Below are 18861 nucleotides of genomic sequence, written 5' to 3' on the forward strand. Positions count from 1 at the left end.
AAAGAGTTACAGCAAAGTCACTGCCCATTTCTATGAGCAAAACAAAGTGCTATTCCTTTATACCAGTCCCTATCTTTAAAAAAACATACAAAATCAGGAAAAAAGAGAAAAGAAATCTCCATAGTATTGTAGTATTATATTTTAGCTATTTAGCTATTTAGCTATTATTTGAAAACCAAATAGTTTATAAAGCTAAAATGTTGACAAAAGGGTGGATATAGGCAGTGGTGATGGTACAAGGTACATTTGAGGGCAGAACAAGAGATGTGGGAAGATCTCAGCTTATTTCTCTCCATGACCAGGCTGTTGGGTTTTTTTAATACTTTTTGTGCCAATTGATACTGATCAGAATTGATAAATTTCATATAAATATGTAAAACATGTTATTCTTATTTATCTTCTCATAAATACTTCTAGGTCTTAATTTTAGTAAGCTTAATATGAAAACAAACCCAATTAAACATATCCTTTGAATTATACTTGTGGTTTGCAAAACACTTTTTATACAAGTTCTTCTCTTTCGTTTGATATAGTCCTCACAAAACCGTATGAAATAGATTTCTTTCCTGTATACCGTTTAGAGGTGAGAAGCAAAACAGTAGATAGCAAAAGTAAAGTATATGTAAATATTTACATTAACTGGGTTCCACATTAAACAGTTAGCTCTCACAAGAGCCTGTGAAGTGAATGAGACTATCCCTAATACATTCACCCTCCTGACTCCAACAATATAGAGTACTTTGAAGTCAACTCTACTGTTTACTATGAAATCCAATACCTCCTAGTTCTTTCAAAGCTTTGCCCTTTCTAGGTGTACTATAGAAAACCTGATTCATAAGATTATGGACCTGGAACAGGCCTTAAGAGGTAATTTGGTCCAACTTCCTTCCTGGATTGAGCAACAACTAAATTATCCCAGCAGAATAGAGGATATTTCATTGTCTATAATATTCTTAATGATTTTGGGAAGAAGATGTAATAATCTCTCCCAATATTTAATTTCAATATCTGGTAATTTTCTCTTTTGTTTAATTTAAATCTAACCTGATACATTTTGTTCATTTATTTTATTCTATCCTGAATAGCTGCTCAGCAACTGCTTTAATTTTTTTTTTCATATGCTTCCAGATCATTTTGAAATTACCTATGACTTTATTTTCTTCTGAGTAACTTAAGTTACAATTGACACTGGTGTTGGTTTATCTCAGGGCTACAATAAGGCAGTGGATTGGTGGGCATTAGGAGTGCTAATCTATGAAATGGCAGCTGGTTACCCCCCATTCTTTGCAGACCAACCAATTCAGATTTATGAAAAGATTGTTTCTGGAAAGGTAAGTAATACATTTTCTTATTCCTATTTTATTAACTATTTCTATACATAAAATTTTAATCTTTGTAAATTGAAACTATATTGTGTCATCAGAATATTATCTCAAATTGTGAAAAATATAGAAATATCCATAGTTGCTGGTCTTATATCCAGCATTCATTTAAGGTAATAGCATAATTATTGAATCATCGAAGTCTTTTAAGAAAAAAAAGGCAGTTTTATAAAGAAATTAGCAAAATAATAAGTCAATTTCTATATTTGGTATTTTTATCACTTATAAAGCACAGGATCATAGCTATAAATCTAAATAGTCCTTCAAAGAAATAAAAATAATTATTTCATGTGGTTATCTCCTTGGATTTAGTGTTTTGACACTGTTTTGATGTGCCCTTGCTTTTTCAGGAGAGACTTCTTGTTTGAATTATGTCAAAAACCACAAAATTAGAAGTAAATATAAAATGGATACATCTTTTTAAGATGGAAATTCATAGAATTAATTTTAACAGAATTGTCCATGTTGATTGTGATTAAAGTAATCATTATTAGCAAATATGAAAATCACATTAATTTTTCCTAAACATGAATAGATTTGTTATGTCATAGTACTTTATGTTTTATAAATTACTCCATAAACCTTCCTTCTTTTGCATTTAGAACCTTTAATTTTGCTTCCAAAAATATTTTGTTTAGTATCAATCATTTGCTCTTGCCTTAGCTCAGACCTCAGATCTTTTTTAAAATACCAAAGTCAATTTAATAGAGATAAGCCTGAGTCTTCCCAGCCTGCAGTAAAGAAAGAGTAGGCTTTTAAACATTCCCAGAAGGAGGATTTCTATGCATCAATGACAGAATATATGGAAAGGAATATTTTGCTTATTTTCCCTTCTTCCTATTCCTACATGTGGTACACTTTACTACTTTGTATTTTTTTTTTATGACCACATAGCCCCATTTAGAATATGACCAGGAAATGGAGCATCAATCTTGACATCACATTATTTTTGAGTTGTGGGGGGGGGGAGGGCGACCTTCTTAAGCAGAAATAAGCCTAATCAACCTGAAAAATCTGTAAGGAGATAGAGGGAAAGTCATTATTTCTTTGTATCTCAGCCAGATTCAAGCTTTGCATTTAATGTGAAAGCTGACCCTGGGCATCTGTGAACTCACAGTTTATAATGTTAACTGTTCACAAGGTACCCTGACTGTCCATAATGTAGTAATTTATCTTTTTTGCCAACACCCATATATAAATCATGGATGCCACACAGCTGGGCTGTTGCAACAACACACTTACCAACAGAATGAGTATATCCAACCCCCTAGAATCCACATCTCAACACAGTATTGTTGTTCCATATCTCACAGTGCATATGCAGTGTACACGGGTCACAAGATTTTCCCTTGTATTTTGCGGCATTTTATGGGGAAAGTTTTACGTTATGTCAGTATTCACAAATTAGGGGATTAACTAAAGAATTTATACCTCGAGTAGATCAAAGGTAGAAAATAAATACCTCTTACAGATAAATAAACTAAGCTAGCTATTGAAAGATTTACACTGATAAAGGCAATACAGAAAGGCAGAATGCAGTAATTATTTTAAATAAGTGTCACTGCTGTTCTTGTTACATTTGTTGATCTCTAGTCTTCAGGTTTCTTATCTTCATAACTGTTTTTCACTAGGAGAATATAAGAGTAATAGTAAAAGGAACTTTTTATATGAACAAAACATTGAGAAATATTAATAGACGAGGCAGTGATTTATTTTTGAAGAATTTGAGAAGTGAATATGTAGAATCTCAAGAGAATAGGAGCCAAAAGTCATATAAAGGATGGTGAGAGAACTAAACTAAGTTAAAATCATAAATGAGAGAAGAATATTTTACTAATTCAAAGACTAAAAATGCAAAAATTATAGTAATCGTCAAATAATTTAATTAGGGGTAATGATAAAGTTCCTAAATCTTTACTGTATTGCTTTCATTTATACTTACAGCTTTTTCATAAAGGAAAGCAAGTTTTCTGACAAGGGTACTGTCATGACTACATTTATATTTATTTAGAAAAATTGCTTTGGTTAAAATGAATGTATTTTCCTATTTGTGAATTGTCTATAGTTTGCCAGTCATTCTACATTGGATAAAATTTTTCTTCTGCTGTTTATGAATATGTTTTCATTTCATATCAAACTTTAACATTTTGTATCCAGTAATCTGCATATGTTCAAAAATTATAACAGTTAAAATCCTAGTTACCTTAAAATAATAACAACATAAAATTTTATTTTATCACAATATCTGATTTTTTCCTTTCATTTATTTAGAAATATGACAAGGTGTTTGGGGCACTTTTGTTTTTAACAAAAGGTGCCAGATTATCTCTCCCCATATTGGATATAAAGTTATGCTCATTACCCATCTAAAATAGAACTCATGAAAGTGGAATATTGCCATTAAGTGATCTCTAGGATCTAAATTATGTGAAACACGGAACACATTCACCATTTCCCAATAAACCCATCTCTTTCAACACTCAAATCCAAACTAGAATGTGTCTCTATCCACATTACAAAAATATTATTGTTTCTCTGGTTAGTAGCTAAAAGACAAATTGGAAACAAGTTTTTTTAAATTGTTTAAGCCATTAAAAATCCAATTCTGGTCTTCTATTTGTGAATCCTATATTTGCATTTGAATTTTTTAATGAAAAATACTTTTCATTCAGAATTTTTTTCTGATTTTTAAAAGCATATTATTTTATGCAACAACATTTTTTTTTTTTTTGAGACAGAGTCTCACTCTGTTGCCTGGGCGAGTGCCCTGGCATCAGCCTAGCTCACAGCAACCTCAAACTCCTGGGTTAAAGCAATCCTCCTGCCTCAGCCTTCTGAGTAGCTGGGACTACAGTTGTACGCCACCATACCTGGCTAATTTTTCCTGTTTTTAGTTGCCTGGCTAATTTTTCTATTTTTAGTAGAGACAGGGTCTTGCTCTTGCTCAAGCCTAGTCTGAACTCCTGAGCTCAAGCAATCCTCCCACCTGGACCTCCCAGAGTGCTAGGATTACAGGCATGATCTACCACACCCAGCCCTGCAACAATATTTTACATTGATTGTATCTTCCATTCTGAAACCATGCTATAAAGAATATAGGTATCAGTGACTTCTCACAGTTAAACTAAAATTTATTAAGTGATTAATCATAAACTACATATATTTGACCATTAGATTGTTAAGTACTTTATTATATTTCAACTCAAGCCGTTATTTTTAAATGCACAGAAAGATGATCAATCAGCTTGTTAGATTCTCTCCTACACATATTTTGCCTTTAAAAAAACAGAGGAGGTGGTATTTAAATGTCAAATTATTCATGCAGTATTAAGGTTCAAGTCTAGAAGCGCACAGTTGACAGAAAAGAATTATAATTTCTGCATTAACTGTGCCTCATCCTAGCAATACATATTCTGAGTTTCTGTATATAGTCTTGAAATTTCATGCCTCAGTGCCATGTCCCCCAAGACAAGAATCAGTTATGGTTACACAGCTACTCTATCTGGCTGCATTACCCATGGAAATATAAAAGTTAATATTGTGGTCAAAATGATACTTACAAATAAGGTAATTAAGTAACAGCTGATATGGAAACTTATAACTTTAGAGTTCTTGACTTGTGTGATTAAAAAAAAGTCTTAGCTTCCTCACATCTAATATAAATATTATTCCACTTTTAATGAGCACCAACATTGTAGAAGGAGACACAGTACAAAAATAGTGATATAAACATAAGTATATACTAAATGATCAAAGAGGCATTTAGTTTTTTCTGAAGAGAAATTCAACATTTACATAAAGAGTAATTGATCAGCAGCCGTTGGCCATTCCCTTCTGTGTCAGGGGTCCCCAAGACCATCTCCATGTTTGGTGATTCACTATCAAGATTCACTGGATTCAGCATACGGTGGTACTCATGGCTAAGATTTATTACAGCAAAAGGATACAGAGCAAAATCAGCAAAGGGAAAAGGCAGTCAGGATAAAGTCCAGAGGAAATAAAACACACACTTCACAGAGTCCTCTCCCAGTACAGCCAAAAGGGATGCACTTAATTCCTCCAGCAACAAACTGTGACAAAATGTGTAAAAAGTTATCTGCAAAGCTCAGTAGAGACTCAGTGCCCAAGGTTTTTATTGGGGGACTGGTCACATAGGCATCGTCTGCCTACCACATACCAAAATCCCAGACTCCCAGAGCAAAAGCAGATGTTCAGCATAAACCATATTGTTTGTCCAGTCTAGGTACATTGAGCCGCTCTAATCATTTGGCAAGTTTCATATTGTTGTAAGGAACTGGTACCATTCAAGTTGCCAGATACTTGCCAAGGGCTAAACTTGCAAAGAGTCCTTTCTAAGGGTAGCAGTCACTATGTTAACTGTTTTCTGCATACATCCTGTTTCCTAAATAACATACACATATGCAGATAAGCCACTACACTTTTTCTAAGATGCCATTGTTAATGCTTTTGGGAAAATTAAAATGTCATTTTCTATTTGGTTATGGCTATAGTTAAAAAGACTCAGAAATCTTCAGAAATCATTTTCATAAAATGCAAAAGCAGTTTTACTATTTGCATAAAAAACATTTTTTAACACTTTGCTGTGGCAATTTCAAATTCTTATTCATACCTGCTTTATGACAGCCCTTTACTCTAGTGGTCCTATGCGAAAATAATTGCAACATTGGCTTCCTATTTTTGTGGGGAGGGAGTAAGGCCGGGATAGGTAATAGCTCTCTGCAACCATCTAGATTCACTCTATCTACCAATGTTTCCGCATAGGTAAGAGAACAGATTAGAGACCCCACAGACACGGTACTAATATATATAATTTTTTTAAATGTCTTAACTCTTTCTTTTCATATATAGATTCCAGGTTGATTAAAGTTGCCCAGGTCCTCTGAGGTAGCGTGAAGCTTGGCACCATATCTATTGAAAACTTGGTGTGTGAAAAGTTGTTATGCCTTTTGAAATATTGACTAATGTGTATGTTCATTTTTGCTAGATCAATGCTTTACTGGGCTTGCAGATTTTTTATTTTAGAATTTATTATACCTAATTTAGAGAGATAATCTCTTAAAATTTATTTCAACATGCTTATGGCCAAAAGTTAATAGATTATTAACAGCTTGTTGGCTATGGGTAAGCTCTTTGAGTTAGTTAAGCCTAGTAAATTTTCTCCCAATGCATAAAATAATACTGTTACTAGTTAAATGATCCTTTCCCCTGCCAATAATTGCAGAATAGCAGTAAGATTTTTCTCTTCTTTCAAAGATCAACTTTGTTATTTCTGTGATTAAGTTCAGTGTAGACAAATTTGATTTGGCCTTAATTTATTTCTAAAAGAAAAAAAAGTCAGTAAACCAGTTAGTGAATTTAAATCACTCAGTATGAGTACCACAACAACATGAACTGGTTAGCTTTGGATGTAACTTCCTCTGATTCTTTTAGAAAATTATAATCATTTCTAAAACCAAAATCTACAAGATTTTATAATCGGTACTGAAAGCAGAACAAATATTCTGCTGAGTTTGCTCAACTCAAAGAGAGTTTCACAGTGTGTTTAACATATTACATAATGTAATTTGACAAAGCAGTATAGCATATCAGCTATATTCACAATCCTGTCCTTATAAAACAGGTTATAGTCATTCATTTTCTCCCTCGCTCTATCAAATTTAAGACCTTGAGAAAAGATGAAAGTGTTTGTTCTATAGATTAACAGTGGAGCATGAGACAAAAAGGAGGAACTTCCTGTACTCTCCAAATGACTTTTTGAGTACAGACTGTCCTTGGCTAATCTGGAAACATAACAATGGATATCACTGTCTTCCATGTTACTTTTTTGATTCAGAAATCGAGCTTCAGATCATTAAAATAGTATTTTAATGACAAGGTTAAAAAATTAAAATCCATTAATGTCTATAAAATACTAGACATATGCAAGGCAGTTTCTTAAAAATTATGTAATTTCTTTTCATACCTGCCAGATGAGATGTATACTCTCATCGTTTTATACATGAGAAAACTCAAAAATCTAAAAGGTTTTGCTCTAAATTGCAGATCATGTATGTAATTAGAGTTGGGGTTGGAACCCAGGAATTCTTTCTACTAAAGGAGTAGCTTGGTAGAATTTTTGAGGTGGCAAAGATGTTCAATTTTATTTAGTTTAATTCTCTCATCCTATGCATAGGTAAATCAAAACTCAGAATCACCCAAAGACAAAAGGTAGTTTGAAGCAAAGCAAGAAATAAAAGACTATAGCTCAGTGGTTCATCTATTATACCTTCCTTCGGCTTCAGTAACTTTGTATCACCGATCTTTCACCCTCAATCTCCTTGGTCCTCTTCTCTTGTTTCTCTGCACTTCCTCTACTGATGGTCTTAAATGCCAGCTGACAATTCCTAAATTCATTTTTCCAGTCCATACCTGATTCCTGAATTCTAGACTTTTGTATCCAGTCTCCAACTTGAGATCTCCACTTGGATGTCTAATAAATATGTCTAATTCCACCTGTCTAAAATTGACAGATTTTCCTCCCTCTTTCCTAACTCCCAGCAAATCTGTTCCTCCCGTAGCCTTCCCTATCTCCATTGATGGAAACTCCATACTTTCAGTTGGTCAGGCCAAAACACCTTGGAATCCTTACCTTGTATCTAATGTGCAGGAAAACCATTTTGGCTCTATCTTTAGAATATCTACAAAATTCAATCACTTCTTACCACTTCCACTGCTACCACTCTCATCTGAGTCACTGGAATATCTCTTTAAAAATGCTAAATCAGATCCTGTTATTTCTTTTGAAACTTTGCAATGATTCCCCATTTCTTCGGAGTAAAATTCAAAGACCTTACAATGAAAGTTTTGTGAGGAATGACAGAATGACATTTTTAAAGGATGATACTGGTTGCTAAATGTCATTGTCTGTCTTCCTCACTAGAAAGTAAATGCCATAAGGGCAGAAATCTTCATCTTATTTTGTTTACTAATATAGCCCAAGCACATATTACCTAAATTCAGAAGATAATTTATATGCATCTTACATTATTTGTCTACCATTCTGAATATAATTAAGGGGATAGCTGGCATCGTAACATTAACAGTTCATGCAAATTCTATCCTGAACAAAGATAGATGTACTTCAAATAAGTTATTTTTTTGAAATCTAAATAAAGTTTAGATTTACTACTAGAAAAATATGAACTAACATACCACTGGAAAAAATATCATGTTATTTTTAAAATGAAGAAGTATGCCTTTTGAATACCACTTATTCTCTAGTTATTACTTTGGCTAGGATAAATGAGAAAATGTGCAGCAAAATATTTTTAAGATGAAAATTTCAGTCTTTTAGATACTGCAGTCTCCAACCCCTAGGCTATGGCCCAGGACTAGTCCATGGCCTGTTAGGAAAAGGGTCGTGCATCACCATCTCAGCTCCGCAATCCCCCGCAATGACGACCCCCACCTACCCCTGGGTCCATGGAAAAATTGTCTTCCATGAAGCAGGTCCCTGGTGCCAAAATGTTGGGGACTGCTGGAGGTTCCTGATAATGACTCTTTTTCCAGTTATCAAATCATAAAGTAACTAGTATATATCCTGAAGTCAGAGTACCCAGTTTGGAATTACAACTCTACTACTTATTAGCTCTGTAATCTTAGGCAAATTACTTAATCTCTGTAAGATTCAATTACTTCACCCCACCTATAAGATGAGGATAATAATCATACCTACCACAGTGCTATGCTTTGGATTTTATGATCCATCACATATAAAGTGTTTTTAGCACAGTGCCTAGCTTCTAAGAAGCCATTGTGTCAGTGGTAAAACCAGAGAAGGTGGTAGTTCACATATCTTACTTTTTAGAACATCAAACTTCTCCTAATCTGTGATAACAAAGGCTTTGCAAAAATGAGGCTTTAAGTTGCTAATTTATATAAGTTTATCCTAAATCTTAGTCATTTATTAACTATGTGACTTTCAAATAGTCGTTGGTTGCTTGACACAAATATTGGTTTTCCTTTAGTATGGTGATGATTTTGGTTTATTGTTTTTTATTATTTACATTTAAAATTTTAAGATCTTTCACTCACATAGAAAATGAAAACCTCTGTATAAATAGTAAACAGAGCTGAGAATAGTGCTTCTTAAGCTTCCATGTGCAAATGAATCACTTGGAGATGGAAGGTCAGATTTTCAGGCTGATGCCCCCATCATCCGAGGGAAGCCACAGGGATCTGCATTTTCATACTCTTGTCTCCCAGTTGATGTGATTGTCTCCCAGTTGATGTGATTGGGTCCTAGCACCACATTTTGAGAAAAAAATTTATTTACAGAATAGCATGAGAATGGCAATTAAAAGAATACAGTTACGAATCTATCTTTATATGCTAATGATTTAACTTATTTGCAAATATGAGAATGTATGTCTAGTATGTTGAGCTTTTTGAAAGTCAGAACATAAATTAAGGAGTTCTATATATTTAAAGACAGTGTAATAAAGACCAAAATTCATGAGGCTACAAATCATAAGACTAGCTTTCTAGTCCTAGCTCTGCTACTTTATAGCCTGATGATTAGGTAAGGTATAAAACATCTCTGAATCTTAGCTTCTCCATCTCTAAAATAGAGTTAATAATATATTCATTGAGTTTCTCATATCCACCTAGGATGTAAGTTCTATGAAATTAGGGACTTTGCCTTATTTAGCTCACTGTTATATATTTAGCACCTAGAACAGTGCCTAGCACATGGTAGGCACTCAATAAGTAATTGTCAAATGAATGATCAACAATATTTGAAACAATCTAATAAATGCTGTGAATAAAAACATAAAAAGGGCACAATGCCTTCCCTCAGAAGCCCAGAGTCTGGAGGAGACAGACATATGCACAAATACTACAACATCGTTCAGTGAATAGGTGTATTGTGATGATCAACTGAGATTATACAATGATGCACTATGAAAGTTATGAGCTGGTGGTAGCACTTGTAGAGAACCAAAATAAGAAAGTGAGGAATTCAGAAACGGGTCTGTTTACCTTTTAAAGCATTTTCTACAAAGGTGCTGTGGTCAATTTGAGGTTGAGACTATAACAATCCAGAGAATAGTGTTTGTGTTTAGTACGGATGGCAACATGAAATGAGGCCTAGGGGAGCATGACAGGACAATGGAAAGTGGAACGAGAGAAGGTGCAAGCACACACACAAATGTGCACTCACATGGGTGTGTGACAGGGAAGAGGGTAGTGGAAATGATCAAACAGAATTGGAAAGGATAGTGGATTGGTGGTAGTAATGAAAAAAAAAGAATAAGGAGGCAAGATACAGCTAGTCCTTCTAAGGGGGAACCAGGAGTTGGGTTGGAGTGTAGGAGAAAATGTGTTTAAACAAAACAAAACAAAACAATAGGCTAAGGTCTCTTATGAATGGTACTTTATTTTATTGATTGCCAAACATAACATCTTCAGTTATTTGGGGTTTTCTGTTTGTTTTTAAGGCCAGAGGCCAGGCTACTTATTTAAAACTACTTATTCTTCACAATTTAGGAGGTGGAAAACTGCTTTTAAAGCAATCTAAATCATTTCTATACTGTTGCATATAGCAGAGTTATGCTTAAAAGCCAACTACTAATAAAAGAAAAATGGTTTCCTGTGCTGTGAAAGGCAGTGTGGGTTTTTACGATCATTTTTAGACTTCCTGTTTGATCTCTTTTCAAAATGTACATACTGATTTCTTTCATATGCTGCTTGTTCTATTTATATTATAAATTTAAATTTGTATGTCTCTGAGACAGAACTTTACAATATGAGATCTAAAGGGATCTCTCTTGAAGATGGGTGAACCTTCTTATATTGTTGAAGAAGTTCTATATGTATGCACATTTTTCTGGAGACTGGTCCATGTTCTTAGGAAGTTCATGACCAAAACGAGGCCCTAAGAGAACAGGTTTTGTGCATTCACCCAAATAATTCTCTTCTTTGTGACTAGTATGGACTGTGACATGTAGTTCAAAGTATGTGAAAATCATCACTACATATTTTTGTTTATATAATGACCTGTCACCTTATTTTAAAAACTTTTATGAAATTAAAACAGAAATATCGTGAGTCTTGTAATATGCATTTTACCACATGGTGCATTTGTGCAGGTCCGATTCCCATCCCACTTCAGTTCAGATCTCAAGGATCTTCTACGGAACCTGCTGCAAGTGGATTTAACGAAGAGATTTGGAAATCTAAAGAATGGTGTGAGTGACATAAAAACTCACAAGTGGTTTGCCACAACAGATTGGATTGCTATTTACCAGAGGAAGGTGAGACTTTTCTTTATTTTTAATTTAAAATGTTATTAAAAGTTGGTATTTACATTATGTATAATAGAAATATTTTCAACTTAATACATAGTTTTCCTTTTTTTACCTTTTAAATTCGTCCTATGCAGAATCTAAAGTACTTTATAGCCCATGACTTAAAAGTGAGTTTTCTCCTAGATTAAGAGAAAGTTTGTATTCTCTTTTGCCTATCAATCTGAAATATCTTCTTTGTTAAATTTTTCCTACACATGCCTCATACTCTTTGCTATAACTGTGGAAATTATAGAATTGGCAATGTCCTAAGGGTTTGCATTTAAAAACTGATGTGAAGCCACATTAGGAAGATAATATATAAACAAATATATTCACCTATCCATAATTGGCTTGCAGCCAGATTTAATAATATGTAATTGCTAGATTCCTCATTTTTGAGCCTCTATTTTGACCTTTCTGTGGCATTTATCAGGGTTCCAAATTTTCAATGTAGTGTTCCCTAAACAGACCATGCTTTTTCACACTCTATGCCCTTGTAAATTTTTTTCCTTTGCTCTGAATGACTTCCCATTTGTGCATTTGCCATAGTCTTATCGATCTTGAAGATTTAGCTTAAATGTTACTTCTACTATGATGTTTTCTCTGAAAGATATTCTTTATTAATATTTTATAGATTCTCTATTATTTTAAAATATTTCATTGAAGACAGGGAACTTATCTTATTCATTTTTAAATTCCTGTTACCTGTCAAGAGCCTTACAGTTGGTACATGCTCACTAAATGTTTGCTGAATTACTGAGCATTGGTCTTTCTTCAGATAAAACTTACTTTTATCCATTTGAAAGCTAATTTGAACATAAGTAATGGAAATAGGGGTTTTAATTAATGCTTTTGTAGGTTAAAAACAAATCTGAAATTACTACATTTTTTGAACAATTATTTATTCACATGATATTTGTTCAAAATAGTCATCAGATGCCTCCTTGTATGCTTCGTATTCTGCAAGGTGCTGAGAATATGTTAAGCAAAATCACCTTTGTTCCTGTCCATATGAAGCTTATAGTTTCAGGGGTCAGGAAAATTAATCAGATGGTCATATAAACAAATATAAAGGTACTAGTATGAGAAATGTGAGAATACAGAAAGAATAACTTTGTATCTGAGTTTTCTTGGGATTTGTTTTGTTTGGTTTTATGCTTGCTTGCAAAAAGGATTCTTAGTGTTAGAAATTCAAGCAACTTGAAGACTAGAATGTAAATATAAACCAAGTTAATCTCTAGTTTTAGTGTACCACCATAATCAAATAGAGGAACACCAGCTGACCAGTAGCAGTATTTTGTTGTCCAGAAGCTTTTTAGTTTAATATGGTTCCATCTGTCTATGTTTGCTTTTGTTGCCTGTGCTTTTGAAAACTTAGCCATAAAATCTTTGCTTAGATCAAAGTTCTGGATCTTATTCCCTATGTTTTCTTCTAGCAGTTTTATATTCTGGGGTCTTACATTTAAGTCTTAATCCATTTTGAGTAGATTTTGGCATATGGTGATAGAGATCTAGTTTCATTCTTCTTTATATGAATATCTGATTTTTCCAGCACCACTTATTGAAGAGGGTATCTTTTCCCTACTGACACCTTTGTCAAAAATCAGTTGGGCTGTAATACATGGATTTATTTCTGGGTTCTCTATTCTATTCCACTGGTCTATGGGCCTATTTTTATACAAATATCATGCTGTTTTGGTTAGTTTAGCTTTTTAGTATATTTTGAAGTCAGGTAGTATTATACCTTCACCTTTGTTCTTTTTGCTCAGGATTGCTTGCTATTGGGTTCTTTTGTAGTTCCATACAAATATTAGGATTGTCTTTTCTATATCTGTGAAGAATGTTATTAGTATTTTAATAGTAATTGCATTGGATTTGTAAATTCCTTTGGATAGTATGGGCATTTTAACTATATTAATTCTTCAGATCCATGACCCTGAGATGTCCTTCCATTTGCTTGTATCCTTTTTAATCTCTTTCATCAGTGTTTTGTTATATTCTCTTGCTGACTTGATGCCTGTATGATTATATAATGACTTTCTTTGTGTCTTTATACTGTTTTTGACTTAAAGTCTGTTTTATCTGATATAGATATACCTGCCCTAGCTTGCTTTTGGTTTTCATTTGTGTGGAATATTTTTTTTCCAACCCTTCACTTTCAGTCTACAGATGTCTTTATGGGTGCAGTGAGTTTCTTGTAGGCAGCATATATTTGGTTCATGTGTGTTTTTTAATCCATTTAGCCATTCTATATAGTTTTAGTGGGTAATTTTATCTCTTTATATTCAAGGTTATTATTGATAGGTGAGGGCTTATTCCTGTTATTTTGTCAATTGTTTTCTGATTCTTTTGTATAACCTTTGTTCCTTTCATTCCCTCTTATTGTTTATCATTACAGGTTGATGGTTTTCAGTAGTACTAATATTTGCGTCCTTTGTCTTTCTCATTTGTGTGTCTGCTGTACCAGTGAGTTTTATACTTTCATGTGTTTTCATTATGGTATATGTTGTTTTTTCACTGCCACATATAGGCTTCCCTTAAGCATTTCTTGTTGAGCCAGTCTAGTAGTGATGAATTCCCTCAATTTTTGTTTGTCTGGGACTTTATTTCTCCTTCATTTTTATGGCATAGCTTTGCTGGGTATAGTTTCCTTGGCTGACAGTTTTGCTTATTTTTTATTCCAGCATTTTTAATATATCATCTCATTCACTCCTGCCCTGTAAGGTTCTTGCTGACAAATCCACTGTTAGTATTATGGGGGTTTTCTTATATGTGACTTGACACTTTTGCTGTTTTTAGAATTTTCTCCTTCTCTTTAACTTTGTTGATAGTTTGACCATACTGTGCATTGTAGAAGAGATTTTTGGGTTGTATCTATTTGGGAATCTTTGAGCATCCTGTATCTGGATGTCTAAATCTCTTGAAAGACTTAGGTGATTTTTAGCTATTATTTCATTAAATAGGTTTTCTATGCCTTTGCCCATCTCTTCACCTTCTGGAAAACCCAAAATTCAAATATTTGGTTGTACTAATTTGCAGTCCCACCAATAGTGTATAAGCCTTTCTTTATGTCTACATCCACACCAGCATTTATTTTTTAACTTTTTTTTGAGACAGAGTCTCGCTTTGTTGCCCAGGCTAGAGTGAGTACCGTGGCGTCAGCCTAGCTCACAGCAACCTCAAACTCCTGGGCTCAAGCAATCCTTCTGCATCAGCCTCCCAAGTAGCTGGGACTACAGGCATGTGCCACCATGCCCGGCTAATTTTTTCTATATATATTTGTTGGCCAATTAATTTCTTTCTTTTTATGGTAGAGACAGGGTCTCGCTCTTGCTGAGGCTGGTTTCGAACTTCTGACTTTGAGCAATCCACCCGCCTCGGCCTCCCAGAGTGCTAGGATTACAGGCGTGAGCCACCGCGCCCGGCCTTATTTTTTAACTTTTTAATACAGCCCTCTGACAAGGGAAAGGTGGTTATCTCACTGTGGTTTTAATTTGCATTTCCCTGATAATTATTGATGTTAAGCATTTTTTGTGTGTTTGTTGTCCACTTGTCTGTCTTCTTTTGGAAAACTTATGTTCATGTCTTGTGCCCACTTTTGAGTGGGGTTGTTTGTTTTTTTTCTTGCTGATTTGTTTGAGTTCTTTGTAGATTCTGGATATTAGTCCTGGGTCAGATGTATAGTTTGTGAATATTTTCTCCAATTCCATAGGTTGTCTGTTTACTCTGTTGATTAATTCCTTTGATTTACAGAAGGTTTTAAATTTAATTAAATCTCATTTATTTTTTATTTTTTTATTTTTGTTATTGCAATGTTTGCTTTTGGGTCTTAGTCATAAATTCTTCACCTAGGACAGTGTCTAGAAGAATTATTTCTACATTTTCTTCTAGAATTTTCATGGTTTCATGCTTTACATTTAAGTATTTTATCTATATTGAGTTAATTTTTCTGTCAGGCAAGAGATAGGGGTTCTGTTTCATTCTTCTACATGTGGCTATCCAACTTTTCCAGCACCATTTGTTGAATAGGGCCTCTTTTTCACAATGTATATTGTTGTCTGCTTTGTTGAAGGTCAGTTGATTGTAGGTAGATGATTTTCTTTCTGGGTTCTCTATTCTATTCCATTGATCTATGTCTCTACTTTTATACCAGTGCCATGCTGTTTTTGTTTACAGCCTTGTAGTAGAATTTGAAGTCTAATAATGTGATGTCTCCAGATTAGCGTTTTTTGTTTTGTTTTGTTTATTGGTTCAAGATTTCTGGGTGTTTTTTTTTTTTTTTTTCTGATTCAGTTTGGGGAAGTTGTGTGTTTCTATGAGTTTATCCATTTCCTCTATTTTCTAGTTTGTGTGCATAGAGATTTTCATACTATTGATGGATATTTTATATTCTGTGGTATGAGTTGTAATGTATCCTTTTTATTTCAGATTGAGCTTATTTGGGTCCTTTCTCTGTATTCCTGGTTAATCTAGCTAGAGTCTACCAATTTTGTTTATTTTTTCAAAGAACCAACTCTTTGTTTTATTGATCCTTTGTATTGTTTTTTGCTTGGTTTCCATTTTGTTTGGTTCTGCTCTGAGTTTTGTTATTTCTTTACTTCTGCTAGCTTTGGGTTTGATTTTCTTCTTTTTCTAGTTTTTTAAGTTGTGAAATTACATTGTTAATTTATGATCTTTCTTTTTGAAATAAGCATTTAAAGCTATGAATTTCCCACTTAACAGTGCTTTTTATTCCATAGATTTTCAGATACTTGTATCATGATTGTTATTCAGTTTGAAAAATCTTTTGATTTCTATCTTAATTTCATCATTGATGCAAGCATTGTTCACCAGCAGGTTGTTTAATTTCCATGACTTTGTGTAGATTTGTGAGTTCCTCTTGGAGTTGATTTCTAATGTTATTCCACTATGATCTGAGAAGGCACATAGAATGATTTTGATTTTTCTGAATTTGCTGAGACTTGTTTTGTGGGCTAACATATAATCTCTCTTGGAAAATGTTCCATGTGCTGATGAGAAGAATGTATATTCTGTAGTTTTGGGGTAGAATGTTCTATAGATGTCTGTTAGGTCCATTTGTTATGAAATCCTTCATTTATGAAACTTAGTTTTGTAGAATACAAAATTCCTGGCTAGTAGTTATTCTATTTAAGAAGACTAAAAATGGGACCCCAATCCCTTCTGGCTTGAAAGGACTCTTCCAAGAGGTCTGCTGTTAGTCTGATGGCTTTTCCTTTGTAAGTAAACTTGTTGCTTTCATATTGCAGCTTGTAGAATTTTCTCCTTCATTTTGCCCTTTGGTCAGGCTGATGATTATATGTCTTGGTGATGTCCTATTTGCTGTGCATCTTCCAGCTCTTCAATGACTATCTTGTGTTTCTATATCTAAACCTCATATTACAAAAGCAATCCATGTAACCAAAAAGATTTGTATCCCTGTAAGGCTTTCAAATAAAAAATAATTAAAAAAAAAAAAAACCTGTAGCAATACCAAGGGAGTTTTCCTTTATGATTCTCTCAAATAGGTTTTCCATACTTACTGCTCTGTATTCTTCTCCCTTGGGGATACCTATAATTCATTTATTTGTTCATTTTGCATAATCCAATATTTTTCACAGTGATTGTTTATTCTTCTTTGTTCTTTTCTCTACATTTTTTACTGACTAGATAACTTTGAAATCCTAATATTCAAGCTCTAAAATACTTTCTTCTGCTTGTTGTTAAAGCTTTCTGCTATATTTTAAAATTCCCTAAATGACTCTTTTATTTCTTAAAGTTCTGTTATCCCTTTTTTAATGTCACCTATCTCTTTAGCAAATTTTTTGTTCATGTCCTGAATTATTATTTTTTATTTCTTTGAGCTTGTTTTCTACCATCTCCTCAATTCTGTTCATCTTACTTGCCATCCATAATCTGAATTCCATATCTGTCATTTCTACAATTTTCTTTTGTTTGGAGTTCATTGCTGGAGCACTGCTGTGATCCTTTTAGAGTGTTGAGACAGCCTGTTTTTTTCATTTTGCCAGAATTTTTATTCAGGTTCCTTCTCATCTGCAGCCTCTTCTCTCAGCTTAAAACAAATAGCAAATATGGTACATCTGTTCTCCTTTGCTAGCATTTCTGTTGCTCAGTAAACATAGAGAGGGGTCCCTGGATGGCATGCTTGAGTCCTACTCTGGAAGCTGACCAGGCAGGAGAAGGGTGGATACGCTGTGAGCCTTCAACTCTGCTGCATCTCCCCTGTTCCCCTGTGGTTGACACTGGGCCCTGAGGCAAAGCCAGCCCCTTAGTGCCAGGTGTCCACATTGGGAGGTATGGCTGGCTGGCAAGGGAGGGTGTGCTTGCAGAATAGAGAAGGTCTGTTGGGCATGGTGCACATGTGTGCAGGTTTGGGCAGTGGGTGAGGTCAGTGCAGGGTGCAGCACAGGGCATAGTGTGTATGCAGGGTGTAGCACCCCTCCCCAAGTCCCATGGGGCATAAGGTGAAGCAGGCTTCCTGGTGTGAAGGAGGCTAGTGGGTCCCAGCTTACATGCAGGTCAGAGCAGGGACCCAGGACAGAGCAGACCCACAGTCAGGGTGCCTACTCAGGATGGAGCAGGTCTACAAGGTCTACTGCTCACATGTGCTGGTCAGGGCAGCCATGGGGTGGGACATGTGGGTAGGGCAGGGTGCATGCAGAGCGTAGCCCCAGGGCACCTGAGCAGGATGGCACAGGTCCATGGCATGCAGTTTGCAGAGATCCAGAGGCTGCAACTGCGCTGGCTTTTGTCTCACTCGGGGCCTTTCAGGCAGCAGGGGTCTAGCTGCCCTGGCAGTGGGCAGTGGGTGCTAAGGGCTACAGACACATGCTCTGCTCAGGTCTTACAGGAAGCACAGTTGAGCAGGATCTCCCAGGCCACAGCAATAGGCACTAGGCCTATGGTCTCTTGTTCTGCCCCAGCTGTGGTGGCAGGGGTACACATCACATGCCTATGGGGCACACATGAGTGCTGAGTTTCCTCACTCCCTCCCCAAGGGGGATGCAGCAGGGGCAAAGGCCCTTGCCTGGGGGGAAGGGGGATGCAGCAGTCATAGATCTGACCCATGGGCAAAAGTAACATTCTGGGATTGGAATGTTACAGTGGTGCCA

At 35.0% G+C, this 18861-nt stretch overlaps 1 protein-coding gene across 6 annotated transcripts in view; it reads left to right on the plus strand.

Moving 5' to 3' along the window:
• Positions 1–18861, plus strand: part of PRKACB (protein kinase cAMP-activated catalytic subunit beta) — a 121981-nt gene that overhangs the window by 94072 nt on the left and 9048 nt on the right. For all 6 annotated transcript variants that reach the window (XM_020282676.2, XM_020282671.2, XM_012747564.3 and 3 more), the window contains 2 exons: positions 1209–1331; positions 11534–11698. In XM_020282676.2, coding sequence (XP_020138265.1) covers positions 1209–1331; positions 11534–11698 — 288 coding nt within the window. The remainder of the gene's footprint in view (positions 1–1208; positions 1332–11533; positions 11699–18861) is intronic.

Source organism: Microcebus murinus, chromosome 2, assembly GCF_040939455.1.
Source record: "Microcebus murinus isolate Inina chromosome 2, M.murinus_Inina_mat1.0, whole genome shotgun sequence".
NCBI lineage: Eukaryota > Metazoa > Chordata > Mammalia > Primates > Cheirogaleidae > Microcebus > Microcebus murinus.